Source organism: Rhyacophila brunnea, unplaced genomic scaffold (assembly GCF_057557595.1).
Source record: "Rhyacophila brunnea isolate RB1 unplaced genomic scaffold, BYU_Rbru_1.0 scaffold_19, whole genome shotgun sequence".
Classification (NCBI taxonomy): domain Eukaryota; kingdom Metazoa; phylum Arthropoda; class Insecta; order Trichoptera; family Rhyacophilidae; genus Rhyacophila; species Rhyacophila brunnea.
The window spans coordinates 14,220,523-14,243,033 of NW_028232848.1; the positions used below are offsets into that span (position 1 = coordinate 14,220,523).

At 36.1% G+C, this 22,511-nt stretch overlaps 1 protein-coding gene across 1 annotated transcript in view; it reads right to left on the bottom strand.

The window, feature by feature from the left end:
- Nucleotides 1-22,039: 22,039 nt before the first annotated feature.
- Nucleotides 22,040-22,511, bottom strand: part of LOC147072771 (lachesin-like) — a 197,311-nt gene continuing 196,839 nt past the window's right edge. Inside the window, exon 10 of the mRNA XM_085945705.1 lies at nucleotides 22,040-22,248. Coding sequence (XP_085801831.1) covers nucleotides 22,040-22,248 — 209 coding nt within the window. The remainder of the gene's footprint in view (nucleotides 22,249-22,511) is intronic.

The window sequence follows — 22,511 nt, forward strand, 5'->3', positions numbered from 1 at the left end:
GAAGAATTATTCTGTATTGTCTCGAATGTCGTTATGAAATCAGATCTATTGTCATGTATTACATTAAGTATACGAGAGTGGTAGTGCCACCTGGTCGATGCAACACTTGGAAGACGGCGATCCATTATTTCATTGAGCAATGCACTTCTCTTTGTAGATGTATTAAAAAAACTCACTAATTTATTAATGTGTCCAAAAAATTTTTTACATTCCGCAAGATTTTCAACGGATCTAGATAAAACTAAATTTAAAATATGAGCATGGCACGGTACAAATATGGCCATAGAACATTTTTCTCGAACTTTTGATTGAACTCCGTTTAATTCTGAAGACATTACTGCAGCCCCATCATAACTTTGCGCTACCAATTTTTCACTACAATTAAACTTTTCTAATATGGAGAATACATGTGAACTCAAAACAATGGCAGTTCTCTCTGAACTTACGTCTACATAACCTAAAAATCGTTCTTCTACAGAATTATTTGAAACGTATCGCAAAATGGTTGTTAACTGTTCACGGCGACTAATATCTGGTGTTTCATCTATCATTATAGAAACAAAACTAGCTTCTGCAATTTCAGCCTTAATTTCTGAAATAATTACGGATGATATTGACGAAATTAAATCATTCTGAATCTCACCTGATAATCCAGAAAAGGCGCACGAAGATTTTAATGAATTAAAATGTCCTTCAATTACAGAATCGTAAGATGATAAAAATTGAAGAGATTCTATGAAATTTCCACGATTATTTGATGATTCACTTTCATCGTGTGCTCGAAAAGATAATTCTTGTTTACCCAAAAAAATTGTTGTATCTATCAATCTACGCATTATATTAAGATTTCTGTCGACTTTCTCATTGTGTACTCTAGCAATTGCCTTTTGTTGTTTATCAACGGCAAATTCGATTCTAGTTTTACCAAAAGATTCCAGATTTACGATTGAATGTAAATGTTTTTCTGTAGTCACATGTTTTACCACTGAATTTGTCAAATTATTTAAATCACTTATACCAGAATAATTCCACGCAGACTTATCTGTGGCAAATAGCATACATGGCCAACAATATAGTTTATTTAATTGACAACTGCCAGTCAAAAACGAATATTTGTCATATAAATTGTTGTGGAAATGTCTAACATAAGTTTTTTTTGCTGTATGCAAATTTAAATGAACGGTTGATCTTCCAGCTTTGATAATTTCTGATTTTTGGTTAAACGTCAAACTTGAAAATGATATTTTTAAAATTTGATCTGTACTACAGCAATGACCAATTTCAGTTGGAAAACTAGACATTTTTACAAATAATTTGTATTTGAAGCACTGACGAATGACTTAGGGTACAAAAAAAGATAATCTATCCACATTCAGAATACAATAAATCACAGAATTGTCTCACAAAATAAAACTATACCACCATGTTTTGAACAACAATCTGACTGAATTAAAACGATATAAATTATGTTTGTCTATGACTGAACTAATCTAAATAATTATCACGAGATACAATTATTTGTTATTTTTAAAATCAATTAATAATTATATCTGATTGAACCCAATAGACATTATTTTTTTAAATCATCTTATTTATTTATTATTATTTAAAGCGGCAGGCATAGACAATAAACTTTGCAAAAAGAGTTGGAAGGCGGTCACTCGAACGCTTCCAAGACGTGATAAAATTTGTAGACTTGCTCGAAGACATGAGTCATATAAGGTATAGAAAACCATTTTCGATTATGAAGTCAATAATCGACAATCGTCATTCAAAGAAAAACAACAGATGTCGTCACTCGCTTGTAATTTTTTGTTTGATTCTAAACTCGGCTAATTTACATAGTCTACATTCAAATTCACACAATAGATGACTCTTAATATTTTAAAATTTTCTATATATTTTTTTATTGCAATTTGAAATAAATACTTGAAGATATAGTTTTCTTAGAAGGTAGGCTTTAAATAATCGCTTAGTATGGAGCCTTCGCCACTGATAGGAAGCCAGCGGCAAACAAATTTTGAAAATAGCTGATATACCTACTGGATTATTTGTTAGGTTAAGTTTTCATTTTTGTGTTCATGAATTTTGCCAAAATCAGCAATAAAAATTGGCCCGGTTCCCGCCTGGCTTTCTGTAAACTGACTTGCACCGGTATGTAAATCAGTGCCCCACAACCTTTTCTCCACGACACACCACAGGTCTTCACAGAAGACAGTGACACACCGCATGTTAAACAATTTATACACCAAAACATGGACCCCACATCCTGAAGGGGGACCCCAGACTAGGATATTTGCCCCCCCTACCTATCGCTAAGGTTAAAGACAGTGTGATACTCTAAAATAGAGTTTTTAAAATGGTGTTTGAGGTAAAATTAATGGTATTGAATGTTTGTATTTATTAATACATCCACTTGAATTATGGTTAGTTGTCTGGTTAAGAATATTTGTTTGTCGAATATTGACACAATAATAATAAATAATTATTGTAACCTACAATCGAATGTTTTAAATTATTAATACCAGCGTAGTAAAATAGCGCTGCAGTCAATTATTTTTAATATGTGAGCAAATTTGTAATTTGTGTTTATCTTACTCCTTGTCGGAAATCCAAGAATATTCTTTTTTAACCGAAATCCAGAAAATAGCCAATGGAACATCTGCAAAATTTAGTTTTTAGAGTCCCATCGTTTCTCAATTCAACTTCAACGAAAGCGCTTCTATAGAATTTTCGGCATTGGTTGCGAAAGGGTTTCGAATCCAGTCGTATTGATTGTATGAATGTAATGATGAAATTTCTTTTGCTGCAAAGTTAATTGTTTTTGAGACGGATCCAAAATTAATTGCTTGTTTTTAATGGTGGTCTGGTAGGTCCTTTGATACATTTGTAGAGATCCTTGTCTTAACTCCTAGGTTATCAGAGCACGTCAATATATTATTTTCATTCTGACTTTGCATTGTTTTATTAAGTTCATGCAGGTGCTAAAATATATTACCGAACATATATTTTTATATGTACGCAAATTTGGTTATTAAGTAATTATCGTATAATATACAAAATTATTTGTTTTTTTGCAAGCAATGCACCGCGACACACCTACCGTCTAGCAGCGCACCGGTGTGCTATAGAGCTACAAGTCTCATGACAGTGTTAAACAGAGTATGATTCTCTCAGTTCAGATGGCATCCTAGTTATTTTCAAGGAGCGTATGTGGCATAGGTGCTGGTGCATTATGGCTCATCCATCAATATTGACCACGGCACTGGGTGTGTAGAAAATGATGGGTATTAGGAAATGAAAAAAATATCGACGTTATCGTGACATTGTTACCATAGAATACTTCAATGTAGTTACTAGGTGCTGGGAAAATTCTAGGGAGAACAATAATTATCCACTATAACTGCTTAAGCAGGGATGTGGTAAATAGACGGATAAACTTGTATTAAATAGTATTTCCAGTACCCTAAACCTGAAAGGCTCATCACATGTGACAGAAGATTTTGACGAATGATAGGCAACGACAACAAACTTAGTATACATATAATCATAGACAATATATGACAAAATACAAATATTTAATAACTATTAATTATACATGATTCATACGCTGTCATTCGAAACGATAAGGTGGATAATAACTACTTATAATTTTGTTTATTGGTTGTCTTATTATTAATCGTATGCACTTAACAAAATTTTTTTAAAGCAAATTTATTTGTTCAAGTATCAAGTCACTGAATTTAGAGAACTAATATCTCTCACGATATAATCTCTAAAACAAAAAAAGCACGTGCACAAACGTAAGCTAATAATAGTCAAATTGATGACCTAATAAAAAATTAAAAAAGTTTGTTGGATGGTTCTACTTAACGTTCATCAAATATTTCATACCAAATAACTCACGCACTATATGAGAAAAAAAATAAAAAAGAATGCAGGATTGCGCATTAGCTATGCGACAAGAGATTTTACTAAAAGAAAATTTTTAAACCCACGCAGTCAGGTTTTGCATACAAACTTAAAAATTAAATAGCGCGCTGAATACAGATGAAAAGACAAAAAAAAAAATCGTGCACTAACGTTAACTACCAACGCACTAGTGCTTACAATTTAAATTTTGAAAAAAATATAAGTTTAGTGACACAAGTATCCAGCATTTAGCTGGGTCACCCAAATTGAAATGCGAATAACCCCCTTAATGTGCGTGCACAAACGAAATAAACGCGTGCACAAACGTGCACTAACGATGCACAAACAAATGCACACAAAAAAAGTTGGAGTTTTAACATTGGGTGATCCAGGTAAATGGACCTATGAATTCGCCATGGTATGGAATTCTTGAACTGTCAACATGACAGAAGAAAAAGTAAATTTAATACGGATGGTTTTATTAGTTATAATTGGACATAATATAATAATATAATAATATTATTATTAGGTTAGGTAAGGTTAGGTTAGGTTAGATTTTGTAATTCTGAATTAAATTATTCAACTGAATGTCCATTTTGAGGTTAGCTATCAAGTGTCAACAAACTATCACAAACATTCAATCGACCATTGCACAATTGATACCCAAGCACGAATCAAATCGCGAAAATACTTTTCAATAAAATTCTTCCGTTATCATACCTATTATAGTTCCAGATTTTTTTTGCGCATAGTAAATGGATATGAACGTCATTCAAATCAATGACATTTGACACATTTGTTTAGTTGCAAAAAACACCACGGAGCGCTACTATCTAATTTGTCCAAGACATGAAGTAGGCAGAAAAATTACTGCCGATTTCACGCACTTTCCAGATATTTTGTCTAATTCATGAATAAGGCAACGGGCTTGCATTTTTCATGATTTAGGCAAAATTTTACCCATTTCATGTAATATTAAATTTCGCACATTCGGCGTAACATATACATACCTACATTCAATGTAGTGGTAGACACCATCTCATTATTTTTATAAATGCTGAGACTCAAATTAATATCTATAAAACATAAAAATATTGTATTAAGAGGGATTAATCAAAAGTTTCAATTTTATAGAGCCATCCATTTTCCAAATTACAAAGCATAATCACGTGATATTAGAATTGATTCCAATCAAAATACAATACAAATCACCTTCGAGGCATCTTCACTAGACATCGCTGTAATTACTATAATAATTATTACATAGGTTGGTATTCATATTAAGTATTTAAAAAACCAATGTATTAACAATAAGGTAAATGTACCGGTAGTTGACCATGTACCAGTAGTTGACCTTTTTTTTATATAAAAGTGCCCAAAATAAGAAACATAGACGCGGGATTGCTCTGAATTGTAAAGTTTAGACAAGTGAAGCCGTCTGTGGTCGGATTGAGGAACTAATACATCACCATATTATGTCATAGGAGCGTCATAGCAGCTATTTAAAAACAACACCTCACGCAATAGGTAAGTATTTTATTTTTAATTTCTTAAGTATGTAAAGTAACGTGTGACCAATGACATGTCATTGCGTGTGACGAGTGTTACATAGCGCCATGGTCAACCACAAAGGGGACCCCATGCAAGTGGAAGGAATGTCCACTAAGAAGCGGAAGTCGGACGTGGCTGAGGCTATTGGTGACCCAAAGCAGGCCCCCAAGGCCAAGGATAAAAGGCCTGATAAAGAAAAAGAGAAAGACAAGCAGAGCGCTTCCACTTCAAAGGGTAAGGGCGTTAAGTCAAGGGCTGGTTCGGCTTCAGCATCTTGCGAGGAGATCAGTCCCGTGGCTTTGAGTATTCTCTCTGAGTCTCAGGAGAGTGCGTCCAGGGCGACGATTGCCATCAAGAGGGCGCTTGCCACCCTCGAGAAGGACAGTCGTATTGCCAGAGCAACCGTGAACGCAGTAGCCGAGGAGCTTGAGATGGCAATCACTGAAACATGGGCCATGGCGATAGAGCTGGAGGCGTACAAGGCAATTGTGAAGGATCGTGCCTCCTTAACGAGAGCCATCACCCAGGCTCCTTCTAATGCTCCTCCCAGGGCTCTTTGGAGTGACGTAACTCGTAAAGAGGCTCAAGAGGGTGATGTTTTATCCGACTAAGGAGGGTCAAGAATCGACTGCCAGAAAGGAAGCTGTCATGAAAACTATAGTGCCTGAAACTTTGGGAGTGCACATCACCGGGGTACGCAAGATCCGGGGAGGCGGGATCATCGTGCATCCCAAAAGTGACGACGAGGCTAAGCGGCTCATGGCTGCCCCTGGGCTGACTGAGGCCGGCTTAAAGGCCCAAGTCGCGGGGAGAAAGCTTCCCCGCGTCATAATTTTTAATGTACCCATTGAGACGACAGAAGAGCAGCTCAAGGAGGCAATCATAAACAATACCCAGGAGGCGTCTGGCCTTGCATCTGAGGGTTACGCTGGAACCAAACTGAGCCACAAGGCGGGACCGAAGACCGAACGTTGTCATATGATAATGTCGATCCCGGGAAAGGCTCGAGAGGCGCTGCTTAATGATGGCAGACTTTTCATGGGGTGGAATTCGTTCCCTGTGCGTGATTTTTGCGGAGTTGTCATGATGTGTGCAAAGTGCCACTTATACAGACACATGGCGAAGGGTTGCAACGCTAAGATTACAACGTGCAGCCACTGCACTAGAGAAGGGCATGACAGAGCAGACTGCCCCACCGCTGACGAACCGGGCCAGTGCCCTGCGTGCACGCGCTACAAGAAGCCGAACGGCCACTTGGCCACCGATCCCGACTGTCCCGCGCGCCTACACGCTATTGAGGAGGGAAAAATGTCCGCAATGATCTCCTTCGCTCAGATCAACGTGGGCAGAGTTCGAGCCACATCTGCCGAGCTGCTTGAGGTTGCTCGGGATCAGAATACGGACATAATTATGATACAAGAGCCATACGCCTTTGGTCCCAATCGGGGCCTAAGCGGTGGCCGTATCATACAAGCTACCCCGAAATCTCTAGCTTGCATATTTGTAATTGGTACCGCACTGACTGTGTTGCATCTCTTGCATCTATCCAATGAGCTCTTCGCGGTGGCGGAGATTGCTAATAATACGGGGCTCTCCATTGTAGTTATATCTGCGTATTTTCAGTACAGTTCTTCTACCCTGTATTGCACAAAACAACGGGAGAAAATCTTATATGCTTGCAGAGGCAAGCAGATAATTGTTGGGGTGGACGTTAACGTCCAGTCCTTGCTCTGGGCCCCCTCTGGGCCTAGACGTAACAAGGACAGTCCTGAGCCACTCGAGGAGCTCTTGGCCGCCTTTGATTTGACGATGCTAAATAACCCTGACGGGCCGGCAACTTTCTCCACCAGAAATGGTGAGTCACATATTGATGTCACTCTGACATCCAGTGGCGTTGCCAGACACGCCGTGGACTGGTAGGTCCACACGGACGCGGTGGCTAGCGATCACCGTCTGATCACATTTTTGTTCAGAGTTGCGGGAGATGTGGCCCCATTGAGCCAAACCGAGAACGTACTGCTTCCCAGGCGCTTTCGGACGAGTGGTGTCAATTGGGATGCTTTTGACGTCAAAATTGGTAGACTGGCCTCTGCCATGTCGGCTGACGATCTCCACCAAAGAGCCAATGACTTGACTGCGTTCATTACTCAAACTGCGGAGATTGCTTATAAATCCGCAAGGGCAAAATTCAAAAAAGAGTTAAATAAAGCCAAGAAAAAGCACTGGCGGGATTTTGTCTCTGAAATGGGGGGCTATAATCCGTGGGGACCGCCTTTCCGCGTGATAAAGCTGGGCTGAAGGCCTGGTAAAGCCATGGCGGCTATGCGGCGCCCCGATGACACCTTTGCGATGGACAGCGCAGAGTCTGCATCCATACTGCTGGAAGCTCTAATTCCACAGGACATACCTACGGCACACGAAGATGACAGAACCTGTAAACTAAGACTATCTGCAATCTTGCCGTTGGAGACTCACCATTCTCCTGAGCTTACCCAGTTGGAGGTGGGATTAATTTTTGATGGCCTCAGGGCGGGCAAAGCCCCCGGAACTGATGGGATCAGCAATGTGATTGCCAGAAGGGCGTGGCTTCGAGCACCTCATGAGATAGTCGGTCTGTATGCTGACTGCATGAGCAGGGGCGTCTTCCCGGACTGTTGGAAGAAGGGTCTCCTTAGGATTATACCTAAGATGAGCATACGATCACCGCATGACCAAAAAGCGTACCGTCCAATCACTCTTCTGCCAGTGCTGGGTAAGATATTGGAGCGGTTAATCAGCAGAAGGCTGAAGGACCACTTTGAGAGAATCTACCCTATCTCGGATAGGCAATTTGGCTCCAGACCCGGCAAGTCTACTGAGGACGCCATCAGATTTTCACAGAAATTTGTTGAGGACTCAGAAGGAGTCATTGTGGCAGGCTTGTTTTTGGACATAGCCGGTGCCTTCGACACCGCATGGTGGCCATTAATTCTATCTAAGCTTCGGCTCCGACAGATCCCAGGGGACCTCTTTGCTCTAGTGTAAAGCTATTTTAATAAAAGGGTAGTTATATACAACAAGGACGCATTATCTAGAATCCTTAACTGGGGTAAGCTTAATAAGCTTGCATTTGCACCTGGCAAAACGGAAGCTATCCTCCTCAAGGGCAGCTCAAGGATAAACATAAATAAGCGACACCCGCAGTGCGCTTCGGCGACTCTGCTATAAGGTTTTCTCGAGAGGTGACCTACTTGGGGGTCGTTCTGGACGAGAAGCAGACCTTTTTGAAGCATGCTAAAGTAATTGTGGCTAAGGCCAACTCAGCCTATCAGAAGGTTGCTCGACTGGCTGGCAACAATTGGGGCCTAAAGCCTCGGGCCCTGAAAATCGCCTACGAGGCTATATTCATGGGCATCGCTGGCTATGCCTCCAGCGTGTGGCACACCAAAGCCTCGCTGACAATTGTGAAGAGGGCTCTGCTTAGCGGACAGCTCTGATTGGCCTTACTAAGGACTATAGGACCACATCTTTGGGTGCCCTGGCGGTCCTTGCGGGAGTCTTTCCCCTCGACTTGCACGTTCAAATTAGAGGGTCGATCACTCTCCTTATGAGGAGGATCAATACAACTCTCGCCGGTGTCCCTCTGACCCCGCCATCGAGAGTGGAGGGCGTGAGCTACAGAAAGACTGTATCTGAGCTGGTCTACAAGACCGCATATGCGGCATGGCAGGCGAGATGGGTGGCCTCCTCTAAAGGCCGCCAGACTTTTATATACTTTCCAGATGTCTCGGTGAGACACATGACGAGGAGACTGGTGCCGACCCACTGGACTAGTCAATTCATGACTGGCCATGGAAACTTTGCGGCCAAACTGCACGGGTTTGGTTTGGCAGGACATGGGTCGGGTTGCTCATGTGGACACGACCAGCAGAACGCAGAGCACGTCCTGTGGGATTGTCCACTTATGGGCCCCGAACGAGCGGAGTTTTTTGCCCGGGTCCTACCCCATTTGGGCCCAATAGGACACGCGGACATGATGGCAACCGAGGCCAATTTTGTGGCCTTTACTAAATTCGCCAGAGCGTACGGGGGGCGGGACCCTCTCGACTCCTCTTGCGACTCTTCAAATTAAAGTCACTCTGATAGTTGCCATATAAATTAACATCATGCATTCACACTTCGGTACAAGGTTGCATCACCAGTCCCGTGCGGCTCTGCTCGGGACAAAATGAGGGCTTATATCCTTTGATCTGGCACACGTAAGGGTTATGTTAGCCGGCCGCGTATGACGTGGCTGCATATTATACATAACAGGAGCGGAGGTGGGAGTTTTACACACCATGCTCGGCGTCCAATGCGATAGAGAGGATCGGGGATTGCGGCTTGGCTGGATAATCTGGAGATGCTTCTTGTTCGGGGTCCGAGGCGAGAGAGAGCTTTTCGCGCCCATCCAACTGACAGATTCGCGGCGTCCTGTTTTTCGTGTCGGTCGCGAGCCTCCCTGTTTTACCGACGGCGCTGTTTCGAGCGGCCGTTTTTGGTAGACCGCGTCTGTTTTTTGGCGGGAGCGTAGACGAATTCGAATTTCGGATTTTTTTTGAGGCGGGCTCCGCTCGGCCGAGGGTTGCGAGAACCGCGAAGAGTGGACGTAGGCTGTGGTGTTTTGGGAAATATGATGGTTCGGTCCGCCCTTTGAGGTGGTCTCCTGTGGGAGACCTTCATCTGGTATCAATGTCTTTGGCCGCCAGGAATACTATGAATTGTTATGATGTTTCATTTCCAATCGCTAGGGCACCTGTGGCTGGTCTAACGACTTGTGATTGAGATTCGTCTCCAATCGCCAGTGCACTTGAGGCTGGTCTAACGATCTGTAATGATGCTCGTCTCCAATCGCCAGTGAACTGGTGGCTGGTCCATCAAATGTCTCTAGTCCATTCAAGAGACATTTTTATTTCCCGGTAATGGGGAAGAAAAGGGCGAAAAGGGAAAAAATCCCCACCATAGTTCCCGGTAAACTGTGCCAGGAGTATTTCCTAAACAAAAAGAGGAAGAAAGAAGAAATGGAACAGTTGAAAAAAGAACGAGCTGCAGAGAGGCAAAGAAAGAAAGAACTGAATGAGCAAGCAAAGGAAGAAAAAAAATAAGGAAATTGAAAACGCATTTTCTTCTGAGTCTTCTAACCCAAGTGTTGACATTTCAGACTCAGCGGAGAGTGAATGGGATGAGTCTAGTGATGAAAGCTTTAAGCCTAAAACTCGATGGCTGCCCGTTATAAAAGTCATTAATGAACATTATATGAAGGAAAATACTTCCTTCATATTTTTAAAGTAGAAGCTACTATTATTTATCGATGCAAAAGTGCGGGAGACAATGGAAATGGCTAGAGCGGCCCGATGTGCTTAGTTATGAATGGAAGGCGGTAGTATCCCACATAAATGACCCAACACAAGTAAGCAAAACTCGTAATGTTTATTCAGTTCCGGAATTGGACTTTATTTAGAATATCTAAGGATTTTTATGTTTAGTTTTATTTTGTTAAGTACTGAGCCTATGCGTTACTATGTAGTATGTATGTACTTAGTGGCTAAAATAAATTAATTTTTGTATTTTTACTTTGATGAAGTAACTGATTTTGTCCCTTTTGTTACCCGAACAAAGCTGATGATTGGCTGTCAAACAAAATCCTCTCCTATGTAACTTGTTCCTGAACCGCCCATTGCTACTTGATTCAAGTTGATTCAAGTAGCTATGGGTTAGAGTGGTCTGACAGGAAGCCCTGAGGCAATTCTGATGAAAGATTCGCCATCAAGCCCCCTAATTAGACATGGTGAAATACTGAAAAATATAGTGGTCAACTACTGGAACTTTCAATTTTTTGGATGGTCAACTACTGAAACAGTAACATGGTTTTGATAAATTGAACACAATTTTTTTGTAACAGACCCTTTCTTAAATTTTGTTCTATCATTTAATTAAGTTATAATATGATCCATTATGAGTAGACTTGCTTTGCCATTATTCGGTCTAATGCTAAATGTTAATCGTTATTTTTGTTGATTTTTTTTCTTAAGTGGTCAACTACTGTTATGTTTACCTTATTTATGTAAACAATGATATAGTGATACACCCTTGTTACAGGCGGGCTTCTTCCGGTGTAAAATAATCATTTAGTAGTCATAAGTCGAAACGTAACCCTGACCTCTAGAAACGGCTTCATAAAACATCTAATCTGATTCCCTCCGCGTCCCTTTTCCAATATGTACGGACCTGCGAAACTTATTGTAAAAACAAAATATATAAACCTGTAAAGAAAATTTAAAATATAAGATAATACCAAGTTACGCACGAGACAGACGTGGTTTCATTTAATTTCTCCTCAATTTAAAATATCTTTTTTTGTGAATCCGGGGTTCGATGGACACCTGAGCTAGGCTGGAACCCCGGACATCTCAATAGGTATATATTTTTATAACGGAGTTATTGTAATTTATAACTTCCCGTAGCTTATTTAAAAAAATAATAATAAAAATAAAGTAAAATAAATATATTAATGATATAATATAATATGAATAATCTTTCGTAATCACAATTTTTCCCATTATATTGTTAAGTAGGATCTCATCGTACACCTTACCTTTAACACTGCTATTAACTTAAATGGATAACAGGCACCAACTAGCTTAGGGTATTGGGTTGTCGCTCTCTCTGGTGAATTCCAATCCATTACGGAAAAGACCGTCGGAACCATTTCGTTGCTATAAGATTGGTTTGTCGAATATCCGTTTTTGTCGAAATCGACCTTTTAATGTAGAATGATTTTTTGTATCTAAATGGACCAGATCCATCCTTTTCTTTAAATTGCTTTGTAATGAAATCAACATTCATTTGCTGTAAAAACAACAATTTTAATATCTTCATGTATTTAAATATAGGATAATCAAATTTGTTTTTCGTCTCCTAAATATTTCACATTTGGTCTATTCGACAAACCAATCCTACAGTGACGATTTGGTATCCGACAGATTCATTTGTCACACCGTTGCAGTGGTTAATTTCAAGTAGGTGATGAACCAATTTCCCAAAGGGCGCCAACAAATCTTTACTTATTGAGAAAGAATGTAAAAGAACATAATAAAGGGAACAATTAAATCAAATGAAACACCGTGATGTCCTCACAGTAATATAATATAACAATAAATAATTATGTTCATCAAATGGCAATACAATGCCGTGAGAAATTTATAATAATTATACAACCACAATCACCCCTCAGCAACTTAACCCTAACTTAAACCTATATCCACAATAGTCATGTGAGGCAAGAATAAACAATTATACAAACTAAAGAATAACACAATAATATTTACAACCCAGGGAGCGGGCACCCTGCCCGTGTCGTGGTCCAGACGAGAAAAGAAAGAGTGGGCGGATATTGAACTTCATCTGCCTTGATCCTCCCACCGCCTATCGACTCCCGAACGCTCCTCGGGATGCCAACTGCTGCATTAAAGGTTGCCAGCGAGATAAACTTGCGCCCTAATTAAAGTATTAATTAAGCCGTTGGTAACGTCAGTAACGTTACAATATTTAGATAGAGATTGATTGATTAAAATAATAATATGTTTAAATTTCAATGGCTCTCCCCCTTAATTATAATATCAACTGACGATTTTAGTAATATTCAAAATATTAATAATCATACCTAAGCGTTCATAAATCATAATCTTCTTAAGAACATAAATAAATTATTAGTCATGTTATAAGAGTTAACTCATTCACTGCGGACCAGTTAATTATTATTTAATTACTAGATTTAATTAACATGCTAATAGTATTTAATGGCCATCTAATGGCAACGCACCAGTTGCGTTGTTAGCACTGAATGAGAAGAGGACCTTTGTTTGAAATATCAAACAAATAATTTTTAACAATTTAACAACTTACGATAAGTAACAATTAGGTAAGATCAGAAGTAGAATCCCCGATGATCATTAAACTGGTGCCACATCATGACTGCTATCAATATAGTTCATTATAAAGCCATGAATGCTCCTATTGTTTCACTGTGTTTTATTTCTCAGGTACTATAGTTCCTATATAATATGATAAGTCCACTTTGATGAAATGTTGGCAAACTAAATATTTTCATTTAATACTACTTCTTCTTATGAAAACCTATGATTGAATTTATCTTATGGTGGTTTGTTATTTTTATATAAATATTTACAATAAACTTAATCATTTTCGTGGCAGTAAAGAAGAAAATAAATTGACAAAACAATGATGGATTTATCGGCATTTGAAGCTAACTATCAAATTTATCATATTTAAGAACCCAGTAGGTGTGACTTATCGGTCTTTGTTTCTCAACACTAACGATAAGTGGTTGAAAGGTAGGTATAGGGTAAATAAAAAACAATTATTATTTCAATAAATACAAAAATAATTTGTCAGAATGATTTCAATCATCGGTAATGTGAGAATAATAATTATTGTCAGTAAAATAAAAATGGAATTTTTTTTTTAAATTTATTTATTATTATAAAACCTAATACATTAGAACGAATCGAACATAAGTTTTGTCTTCTCTATATATATATATAAACAAATAATTATTAAAATTAAATCAAAACAATATTAACACGGTTATGTTACATTAAAAGGTTTTTTAGGTAAGTGATAGAAAAAGATACATAAATGTAAAAAAATAAGTTAATTACCATCTTCGTTCCTAAGCAGAGCATATGAACCTTCACAGAGTGCAGGTTATATTAACAGACCCTTTTTACGAGGAATGGTTGTTAGCCATTCGCCCAACCCATTGGGCCCTTGCACTGGATCAAGTATACATTGAAAAAACAACATGCACTTTTACACAAATGTACCTATTATGTATAATAATGACATTTATTTATGAACAATAATTTAATCAGAATATATTTTTTAAATAAACGTAGTCCGAGTAATTTTTAACAGAAAAAAAATGTTATAAAAAAATGTTATTAAAAAACTATTATATGAAACAAGGGAAGTTTACAATCACACAGATTTTATTTTGTTCAGGTAGAACAATTACAAAGAAGTACGGAAATAACTAAAATAAAAACAATTGTTTAATTCGAGGGAAATTTTCAATCACCCAGTATTTGCCAACATTCAATGTAAAATATTCGTATTTTAAATACCTTTCCCGATGATCCACATTCTTTTTCTATAATTCCTTATTGATGACTCGTTTCCTTGATGTATTTCTTTCCACTTTAGCAACATTCTGGGTAAGGTCAGACATTATTTCATTGTATTTCTACTAAAAACTTGAGACACTTTTGATAAACAGCACACCTCGCGAATTGCTAGAACGGCCTTGTTGATTTTTGCAAATGCTCGATGCTAATTGGCAGCCTACAAGATTGCATGGACTCATCTGTATTAGAAAGACTAAATATCTAGCATATTTTGAGCATATTTAAAGGATTGGAGGCATCAAAAAACGCTAGTAAAAATATCACAAGCTAGATGCTTATCGAAAAATGCTAGATCTGACAAGAAAAATGCTAAGTTAGCAATGCTAGACATAAGTGTCCTTCTTTATTACCTAATACTTTAAATTGAATCGAGGGCTTATATTTTAATATCTTCTATCCCACAAAACACTAATAATTGTGCAGGCTAAAAAAATGTCTGTTTGACTTGTGAAATGTTATTCTTATATTTGATAAATACAAAGTAACTAAAAAACTAACAACCTATTATTAATAAAACGAAATGAACGTGCAGGTAGCATATAACCCTTCTTCCAACTCCTCGTCGGTCCTGAAATTTGTCCCACCCAGGTGTGACTTCAACGTAACATAATAATAGTTATTAAATAGTCACTAATATAGGTTTCACACGGAAACATTGAAGTTCATAATATTATATAGAGAGTTGTTTCTAAACTCAATCTTCTTTTGGAAAACTCCATTTTTCTGTCGCACCCAGAATTATTTTAAGCTCCCAAGAACAAGAACAGCGAAACACACATAATAAAAATCAATTTATTAAAACAACAATAGATGTTTTCATGTTTATTTGCTCATTTTGGACATAAATAGTATTTATGATATTTACATAGCTACATAATAATATTTATATACCTATTACTTATTTACAAAAATAATATTCTATACGTAAATAATGTAACATCAGGTAGCCATATTTACAAAATTTAGGGAAAATATTTGGAATGCCATTTTCGTATAATTATTTTATTTTTACAATGCCCACTGTCTCTATAATACCAGCAGTCATGTTTATTATTAACTTGAAATTTAGCATCATTGCCATTGTAAAATAATGGGCATACACTTGAATTTGTGCTAAATTTCATGTTAAAAGTAAACACAACTAGAGCCACAGGTTTCGTTTTTATTATATTCATAGCTGGTTATAATATCTATATTAATATATAATATTACACTGTCATAATGTTAGTGCTATAAAATCTTGCATTGATAAAATCTAGCCATTCTAAATTTCCTGCAATATATTTTTTTTTCAGACAGATGGTACTGCATGAATATAATATTATGTAATGTGTCCATTAATGACCAGTGATTACATAAAAAGATATTATTTTTATACATAATAAAATATAATTAGCTTACATAGGATGATGACTATTCTAAAATTAATACTGTTTTGCTTTTTAGTATTTCCTGTTTCCGTCTACTAATTAAATACTATATTTTTCAGAATCATGTAATATAGTATAATATTTTGATATGTATCTGTTATTACAACAAAGTATTTTTATACCTACTTCTAGTAAACAGTGATCAACAGAATATTCTTTCTAAAGGTCAAAAAATATTAATTTTACGTAGCGGAAAAATAAAGTTATCAAACAATTTATTAGTTACTAAAGATCTCTTTTCTTCTTTTTGAGAGTTCATTGGTTTTTCAAATAGTCGCCAATATTTGAATTTTATTTTATAATAAAACTATATTATGTCAATTCATTAAAATCATTACACTTTGTACAATATTATGTCATATTTTATATTATAATATTATACTGCTTAATACAATGTAAAAAAATATTTACATACGTACAGCTTAAAAAGTAAGCACAATAAAATTATTACTAATACATAATTACTTACAAAGTTATTTTATTGAACCAGTTATAACGAGGTAAGTATAAAAAAAATAATATTATATTTAACTGAAAATACACTATTTTCAAGAGGGAGTATAAAATGGTTGAAGGATGATAACTCCACTCCATGCTGTTTACTCTATACTAAGCTGAGAATTTGAAAGAGCTCTGTTCACAATCACTCTACTGACAAGAGAGTAGTAATAAGTGAACTGTTAAGGTTCAAATATATTATGATCACGTTATGTGCTGTCACATGCAGTCACATGCTGTCACAGTAAGCTGCCATTACGGGAAAATAGTGTGTAATGTCGTTTTTCTTGGTACAGTACACTCTCAGTAATCCGCCGCTCGATTGTCCGACAACTACTATAATCCGCTGTTATTTTTACTAGTTAAAAGCACAGAATCAAGCTCTATAATTCGCCGGTATTTGATTGTCAAATTCAGTAGTCCGTTGCGTACAAGTATACAACGCAGATGAGACGGGTTTATTTTGGAAACTTATCCTTCATAAAACGTACGTTCATCACGAAGAAAGTTATGTACCAGGGAGGAAAATGCCCAAAGACCGCATCACAATTATTCCGTGCTTGAATGCAACTGGGACACACAAAATGAAGCTTTCGGTCATAGGGAAAGCCAGGAATCTTAAGCCATTATCCAAGCCATTACAAGCCAATATCTGCCTCACTGAACAACTGGTTGTGTCAAGTGATTTACTGTTTAATATTATTTATAATATTTAGTTAATAAACTTAGTTTATAAATAATATCTATAATTTAGTAAACTTGATTTTGATTAGAAATAAAACCGTAATTTGCTAGTACCTAAAAATTTCTCAAAAAAACTATTTTTACGAAATACCTGTTTTAATTTTTACCATATTTTGTATGTATGCACTATAATCTGCTGCTTTCACTAATTGGACACTTGTCTGGTTTTTGGGGTGGCGGATTACTGAGAGAGTAGGTACTGTATTTAAATTAATGTTATAAAATGTAGCACATTTTGAACCTTTAAGCGAACATTGTCAGATAGCAAAATCTGCCAAAATCACCAGAACAACAATGAGGTCACCTCACGCGTACCTGACTCAATGAACATTTTTTTATCATTTTCTACATGCCTACACATTTTCAACTCGTATCAAAATCGCGTGTTTTTTGTTTTTAGCGGTTGGCACTATGTATTTTCTATAAGAATGTTGTCTATTAACTATAGTCTGCAGGTTTAGTTTTGTTCAAAATATTATCTATGGATGCTATTGCAAGTAATTTTAATGTACGCACACGTAGAAACTTAAAATTAATGGAATTTAGCATGAATATTGAATAATATTTCAAAATATTAATACAATAGAGTTGGCACTCTCCATCATTGAATTTGTAGATGGTGATCGTTCAAAATATTCTGCAAAATGACGAAACCATTGACTAATTAATTTGTCGCCGTGCCAGCGTGACAGTACGCAACGTGCATCATAATGTAATTGAAGCATTATTGGTAAGTGGAATGACATATTTTAGAATGCTATTTCATTAACGAGTAGTGAAGTCTATGAGTAGTGACATCTAATGCTGTAACTGAACGGTCATTTTCTCAGCATGAGGTTCGAATTGGAAGAAGAAGAGGATAGTAGGAAGAAATAATAAATTTATTCATTTACATTCTGTATACATACTCGTATGGACATCTATTCGAAATAAAGCAAATGTGGAGCCAATGTGACAATCGGTAGTCAATGATAAAAATCTAGTTTATATTACATAGGTACGTCACTATGTCTTCAAACAGCTTATTATGTTTGCGAAACTTTATAGGAAAGTCAAAAACCCCATGAATTTCTAGAACATGGAAATTTTTCATTAAAAGAATTTCAGAATATCGTTGATTATAAATAAATGAATTGTTCATGGTAGTATACTAAATTTAAAAAATGTCATTTAAATTTTTCTTTGCATGCTTATAGCCAAATAAATATAAAATTCATAAATAATTTCTGTTTCATGCTGTATGTTTATTGATAATTTTTCGAAATACCTAGTTCAATCAAAAGACACGATATTATAGCGCCTATACACATGCATGGATTTACTGCTGACAGTAAGTATTATCGCGGCCATAACAAGAAAATGTACGTGTAAACATGTACATATTATCCTGCAGTTGCAAGATCGCATGCATGAATCAAAAAAGTTCGGAAGCTTCTGAATTACTCACTGTCAACAGTAAATCCATGCACGTGTAAGCGAGCTATTAGTACATACAGCAACTAGCCATTGCTGAAGAGTACCTTCACAATATTAATACTAATCTATTGATAAAATAATCGCTATCTACCATTAAAGTTATTTTACTGATGTTTGAATACATCTACGCAATTCTATATAAATTATGCTGCAATGGAAAGAAAGAATTCCCAAGACTAAGAAAAAATAATTGAAAATTAGGTAACTCTTTTTTGGTTTCGTAAATGCAAATTGATTTCAGCTGAACAACCAAAAATATCGCCTTTGTGTAATATGAAATTGGATTTATTTTGAATATTCATTCCATTCTAGATCACATGCTTTATGGTTTTTCAATTCGTTTATATTATTGTAAATCCAGCTTTTAGTGAGTATTAAGCCTCAATGACATTGAGCTACTTTACAAGCAGCTTGTTGGCGAATTAAAAAGTGGGCGAGTCAGCTAGTGTGATTGTGATGATGACATATAAAACTTTCCACTCGCTCAGAAGCCAACAAGCTAACAAGTTGAAACCGTTATTTTTGGTAGGTACTATTTTGACAGGACGTATTGAGTCGTTCATTTTTTTACCGGGAGGTCGCTACTATCGCTCTACTGCGCAGACGCAGTAGGCCCACACGCCAACGTGTAGCGTGTAAAGTTGACCGACTTTCAACTTTTCTCAGTAGATTGTTATCTGCTTGTGAGCTTGTTCGATGATAACACTGGGCGAGTTTACAAGCAGATTGTAAGCTGTTCATAGCTCAATGTCATTGAGGCTTTGGGAATGAAAGCTGACAATTATATTCAATAAACAATACAAATAGTTACATACTTATATTACCTACCTACTTATTATTATAAAATCACCATCTTGCAAAATATAATTCAAATAAAATATGTTTCTCAATATCCAATAACCATAAAATAAACAAAAGAATTCTATTATTAGACAGTATTACAAAATATAAATCATCAAACACGATATTAAATTTCAAAGAACCAGTATAGACTCGATTATCCTGACTATTTGGAGAAGCAGATAAAATTAAAATCCAGATAAATATTTTGATTTCTAAAATAATCGGGAAATAATAAACATTCTTTCATTTTACCTACTATTTTTTTGAAATCTACCATCAATAAACTTCATGCTTCTTTTTGATGTTTATATGAAACATCAAAAACATAATTGTATTTTTAATTAACTATTTCTTTTATTCAAACGAATAATTCACAAGATTTAAGAATATATCATTCTGATTATTGAACATTATATTATTTAGAAGAACACTAACTGAGAGAGTATATCACAACCAATAGAAAAAACTTTCTTTGAAAAAAGTAAGCCAACCGGTCGGGAATCGAACCCGGCATCTCCAACGGGTAAACGCCCCAAACTAGTCGCATTCAGCCATTATGCTACGGAAGACATACTAATGACGACAAATATTTAATAGCCAATAGCTTAAATATTTGTCGTCATTAGTATGTCTTCCGTAGCATAATGGCTGAATGCGACTAGTTTGGGGCGTTTACCCGTTGGAGATGCCGGGTTCGATTCCCGACCGGTTGGCTTACTTTTTTCAAAGAAAGTTTTTTCTATTGGTTGTGATATACTCTCTCAGTTAGTGTTCTTCTAAATAATATAATGTTCAATAATCAGAATGATATATTCTTAAATCTTGTGAATTATTCGTTTGAATAAAAGAAATAGTTAATTAAAAATTATTAGCAAGTACAAGAAGTTGCTTAAAAAATATTGGAGAAATTCCTAGACGTCGGTTAGTAATCGTTGTAATAGTAAAATAACTACCTACTTTGATTTAATAAACAAAAATCGATTGCCGAAGTAACATGATTTCGAAGAGCGCTGAGTGGTAGGTATTTAATAGCCAATAGCTTAAATATTTGTCGTCATTAGTATGTCTTCCGTAGCATAATGGCTGAATGCGACTAGTTTGGGGCGTTTACCCGTTGGAGATGCCGGGTTCGATTCCCGACCGGTTGGCTTACTTTTTTCAAAGAAAGTTTTTTCTATTGGTTGTGATATACTCTCTCAGTTAGTGTTCTTCTAAATAATATAATGTTCAATAATTGTATTTGGATAATCGAGGTTCCGTTGTAAAAGCATCATTATTACAATATTAATTATTTTCACAATGTGTCTGAAGTTAGCATCAATCTGATATCTCTTTTCTGTTTTTTTCATAATTATATCTGCAATGCAGTGATACGTTTTCCTTGCTGAAATAAATTTGTCATTGTCAAAAACGGTAGACATTTCATTACCTACTGCGACTTCAATGAGTGATATCTCAAACAAGTGTGTGCCGCGTGAGAATCATTATTGCATGTTGTGTTAGGTTGATTGAGTTAATACCGTAAGTACTTACAGATGGCCAAGGTTTGGAAGATATTCAAATTATGTACTATGTGACTCTGTATCGAAGAAGTATCATGTGATTATCTCTGTGTCAATCGCTACATTTGGTTTAATGTAAGCTTTGTATCCGTTATACTTGTATCGGATACGCAAATCTTACATGTGAAAGTTCCTTCGTAAACATCAATGATTTTCGATATATTCACGCCATGCACAGATAATTGAATACGTGTATTAATTAAGGCTCTAAGTACCAAAAAGTAGTATTGCCTGTAGTTACAAAATACCGAGTCATTGCAGTAAAATTTCATGAAGCAGACCTTTTAAAAAATGTGGTTTTACAGTGTGAAGCAATCACGGCAGTTTCTATAATTTTAGGTATTAAGAACTCGCAAGTGTCAACACACCATCGTCAGCCATTTCATATTGAATGAGGTTGACCACTGTAGTGCTATTTACACCATTATAAATAATACAGGCCAACGGACTTACAACGTTGACATGTTTAAATATTTTGCTGTATTTTTTTGACTTGCTAGAGGCACTTACTTAGACCATAGTTGAAGTTATTGGCGTTAGTATGTAGAACACTTTTCTATAAAAATGTCAGTTTTTTTGTTTTTGGTACTGAGCGCCTTAATTAATACACGTATTCATATTATGAAAAGATTTTTTTTTTTTTAAATTTATTAGTCATACGAAAGTTAACATTACCAGAAACATTTATTTATATAGTCAGCTGTTTGATTATATTCTAATAATTATAGTTATGTTATTATGATACTTATAACTATTATTAAAAAAATATCAAATAAAATTAACAGACGCTTGTAACCCATCATCTGGAAATCAATGAGACCAATAAAATTTGATTTGCTACAAAGAAAGATATTAATCGTTGTTGTTTTAGGAGAAGGCTAGAGACAGCACCGCTTCTCCCGGCCTCTGAAGACATGATGTCGCTTCTGTCAAGGACTTCGGGGGGTTTCTCGGTCACTTGCCAAGCGTTGTCCACCACTGACTGCTCGATTATGTTTTCGTGGGTGTCTGAAATTAAATTTATACATTTCGTTAAAAATAACTTGAAGCAAAATGAACTAAGAAGACGTGAAAGTGAAGAGAAAAAAGAAAATATTTTTAATTAAATCAATGTCATCAATGAATCAAATCATCTATAAATTATATAAGTAATATAATTATTATATTATAATATAAGAGTTTCCTATTTTAGTACACATGACTTGGTTTTTTTCTGAGTTTTAGAATACTGTTGGGTTCCATTATAAAGAATTCATTATTGATGAAAATAA